This window comes from Montipora foliosa, chromosome 10 (genome assembly GCF_036669935.1).
Source record: "Montipora foliosa isolate CH-2021 chromosome 10, ASM3666993v2, whole genome shotgun sequence".
In the NCBI taxonomy this organism is placed as follows: Eukaryota; Metazoa; Cnidaria; class Anthozoa; order Scleractinia; family Acroporidae; genus Montipora; species Montipora foliosa.
The window spans coordinates 31,045,081-31,048,612 of NC_090878.1; the positions used below are offsets into that span (position 1 = coordinate 31,045,081).

The 3,532-nt window shown below is 38.8% G+C and overlaps 1 protein-coding gene across 3 annotated transcripts in view; it reads right to left on the reverse strand.

The window, feature by feature from the left end:
- Positions 1-2,994, reverse strand: part of LOC137973209 (keratin-associated protein 9-1-like) — an 11,262-nt gene extending 8,268 nt beyond the window's left edge. Inside the window, exons 1-4 of one of the 3 annotated variants that reach the window (XM_068819985.1) lie at positions 2,821-2,931; positions 2,327-2,418; positions 1,943-2,166; positions 1,091-1,844 (exon numbers count right to left, since the gene is read on the reverse strand). In XM_068819985.1, coding sequence (XP_068676086.1) covers positions 1,486-1,844; positions 1,943-2,165 — 582 coding nt within the window. In that variant the 5' untranslated portion in view covers position 2,166; positions 2,327-2,418; positions 2,821-2,931 and the 3' untranslated portion in view covers positions 1,091-1,485. Of the gene's footprint in view, positions 1-1,090; positions 1,845-1,942; positions 2,167-2,326; positions 2,419-2,820 lie in introns of those variants that run through there. The other 2 variants (XM_068819984.1, XM_068819983.1) reach the window with 2 other exon arrangements.
- Positions 2,995-3,532: the final 538 nt, after the last annotated feature.

The following is a 3,532-nucleotide window of genomic DNA, read 5'->3' on the forward strand; positions in this document are numbered from 1 at the left end:
TAATAACAATATTTCTCGAATCATCCATTAAGGTCCAATTTGTTCCGCTCGTAATTCGGAACTCGGAACAATTGGTTCCACTTTAACACTAAAGGACCATTTTGTTCCGTATTTTTATAAAAAAAAAAGACACGTTCCCATGTTATCAAAACGAACACATTTTTAGGAACAATAGTCACCAAACCGCACCTTAAGAACTAAATTGTTCCGCTCGGAATTCGGAACTGGGAACAATTGTTTCCCATGTGATAGAAATGAACACATTTTTGGGATTTATTTAAAGCTACTTAGCTACACGGAAAGGAAAGAAGTCGAAACAAGGATGCGAGATCCGGGAATCGAACTCAGGACCTCTTGCACCAAGGCCGCTTACTAACGGACTGCGCCATCTTTGCCCCTGATAGAAAGGCAGTCATTTTTAGGAACAATACTTCTCATATCATCCATTTAAGGTCCAATTTGTTCCGCTCGGGATTCGGAACTCGGAACAGTTGGTTCCCATGTGATAAAAGTAAAGTAAAGTAACGATATTTAACGTCGATAACTCGTAGCAGTAATTCAGCTGACAAACCTGAAGTCGACGGTGCGCTCATTTTACTCCCCCCTCTCCATCAGTGCTCCGCTTTACGGGTATTTAAAGCTACTTAGCTACACGGAAAGGAAAGAAATCGAATGTTAATTCATATGCAAATAGCGTTATTGAAAGTTCGTTCGCGTTATTGAAGTTCATGCAAGTGCTAATGAACGTAGTTTGGACTGTTGACGTAAATGAATGTATCTTTTGCGTAAATGAACAGCAAAAGGTGTAGTTCCCAGATCACCCATTAAGGTCCAATTTGTTCCGCTTGGGATTAGGAATTCGGAACAATTGGTTCCCTTTTTAACAATAAAGGACCATTTTGTTCCCTATCTTTATAAAAGCACGTTCCCATTTTATCGAAAGGAACACATGTTTAGGAACAATAGTTCCCAAATCATCCATTAAGGACCAATTTGTTCCGCTCGGGATTCGGAACCCGGAACAATTGGTTCCCCTTTCAGCAATGAAGGACCATTTTGTTCCCAAGTAGTATGAAAGCACGTTCCGAATTCATCAAAAGGAACACAAAAAAGAGGAACAATCTGTTCTCGCTTTTCAAGAGGGGACCGTTCCAGAACCAAGAAAAGGAACACCTTTGAAAAACAAAATGCGCTCAAAAACATCGTTAGTTAAAAAGAAAGAAGCCAAAAAGCGACTAAAATATCACCTTGTGGAACACAATCGAATGCCGAAATTTTGCTGACGAAATACAACACTCAACTCAAAAAAGGAAACAAAATTGAAATTTGGGAAATGTTATAGATATTAAGTCAATGGCATGCAGATAAGTGACAGGGTATTCTGCAGTCAGGCCTCATGCACCCTTCGATAATTAATTCTGTTGTTATACGTGCGACGCGACAACTTACTCTTCGATTAGACAAGGAGTTTTTTTTCCTGCAGGGTTATAAAGTAAAAACGTCTATGAGCAGAATCCAGATCCAAAAGCTTGGCTGCACGGGTGATGCATTGCTCTCTTCTGTGTGACCAATCGAGTTGCATTTTCCTCCTAAACACTGTCTTATACATTTTCGCGCAAAACACCTCATATCGCACTCTCCCCCTAAGCACATCTGGTGACAGCTCTCCACCCCTCTGGGACATACCATGGTACAATTTGCGCAGACCTGACTGCAGGTGGACGATGAACACGTGACTTGCTGACATTTGGCTTTCCACACGCATGACTGATAACAGAACTTGCTCGAAAGACACTTCATGTTACAACTACCGAAAAAACACTGCTGAGAACAAGTGTTCCCTCCTGGAGAAAAAAAATGTAAATTTATCCCATTAGGCTAACGAAGAAGAGTTTTAAAATCATGTTATTAGTAGTACTGGTGGATAACAAGCTGGGCTTACCCGAACACACCATATCGCGGCAAGAAGAGAGAAAATTGCACTTTTGTGTGCAGCTCTCGAATGTAGAAGATCCATCCATGGTGCACGCGCAATGGGTAGAGTTACATGTCTTTTGACAGAGGTTTTGATTGGTAGCACCATATTTGCACTTTTCATCAGCCAATGAAATCGCTGCGAGGAGGAACGGAGTCATCACCGCTAACACTAAAGCTGGTTGGAACATTCTGGAATATCGTTAAATGATGAATTAAAGGAAAATTTTTACGGATAACGGGAAAAGAGACAAGAGTTATTATTGGTCCGTGTGAAAAGACAAGACAAAAAAGTTATATCTCTTGATGTTTTCGGAAAAAAAAGAAGAAGAGAGAGGAAAACAGTGCTTACTTTGTCAATTGTGGCCGTATTGCCAGAGTTCTGCGAGCGAGGTCTTTTGTCTCTTGCAGTCTTTTTCGTTCAACTTTCGTCTAACAAAACCCCTAAAAAAATAATGAATAGGTGAATTCCCTGCCGCTGAAATATCTTGGATCGAATTTCATCATTCGTAATTAACTTGGGCTAAGGAAAAACCAAGCGTTTACCATTTTTCTTGGATTTTAGATAGTAATAATTGCAGCTTATAAAATTACCGGTAAACAGTTGGCAAGTACGTGTAACCTTGACAAAGTTAGACACTGTTAAATATTGACTGTTTGACTTTTCTTGTGCCGAAAATTGCCTTAAAACGGCAAGTTTGCTTCCCTCAAATGTCATGTTTTAAAACGTTGTAGTATACGATCTACGGAAAGCATGCCCTCTTTAATTGATGGGAAATTAAAATTTTCCTCGGTTTTCAAGGTTCAATTTCTAAGCAGATCTAAGCAGTATATTTTATTACTTACGTTTTTGAATATCCTTTGTTCAAATATCCTTTGGTTTTTTTATTCATGTTCGTTTTTCATGGGCTGTTGATTTCTTTTGCTCGAATTAGTGCGAGTACCGAGTCAACAAAGGCAATAACAGTTGCTCTGAAAAAGAGACTGCGAAACTTCAGTTAAACGTTCTAAATACTCCCTTCCGATAGCCCGAGCTTATCGTTTAATTTACTGCGTACACCGCATTATCGTGTATTCATAAATTATTCAGAAAGTTTTTTTTATGACTTGCCAAGTTATGCCTACACAAAAGTCTAAGGGAGACTCCCCACTAAGTTCATTGATTTCGTACGTAGCTGTAATTATAAAATAAATTGTACCAGTTGGAGCTCATTTCAATTATGCCGCACACGAAGAGTAACAAACCTATCGGGAAAAGGAAGATGTAATCAACGCGTCAGGTACATGTGAGTACAATGCAAAAACATTATTGAAAGGCATGAATATCTTATGAGTAATTCTCAACATTTTATTTCCTACTGGGTTGATAAGAAAAGGACAAAATAATGTTTTGCTTCAGGCGTTATTCTTTGTTTTCCGCTGCTGAATAAATGGACTTCTTAGCCGGCTTTATCAGTCGAAAGTGAGAAAGACAAAAAATATATTAAAATTGAAAGCTTGGTTTTACAATTTACTCATTTACAGCTGCCATGATTGACTGTAAGCCATCGTCTTAAAA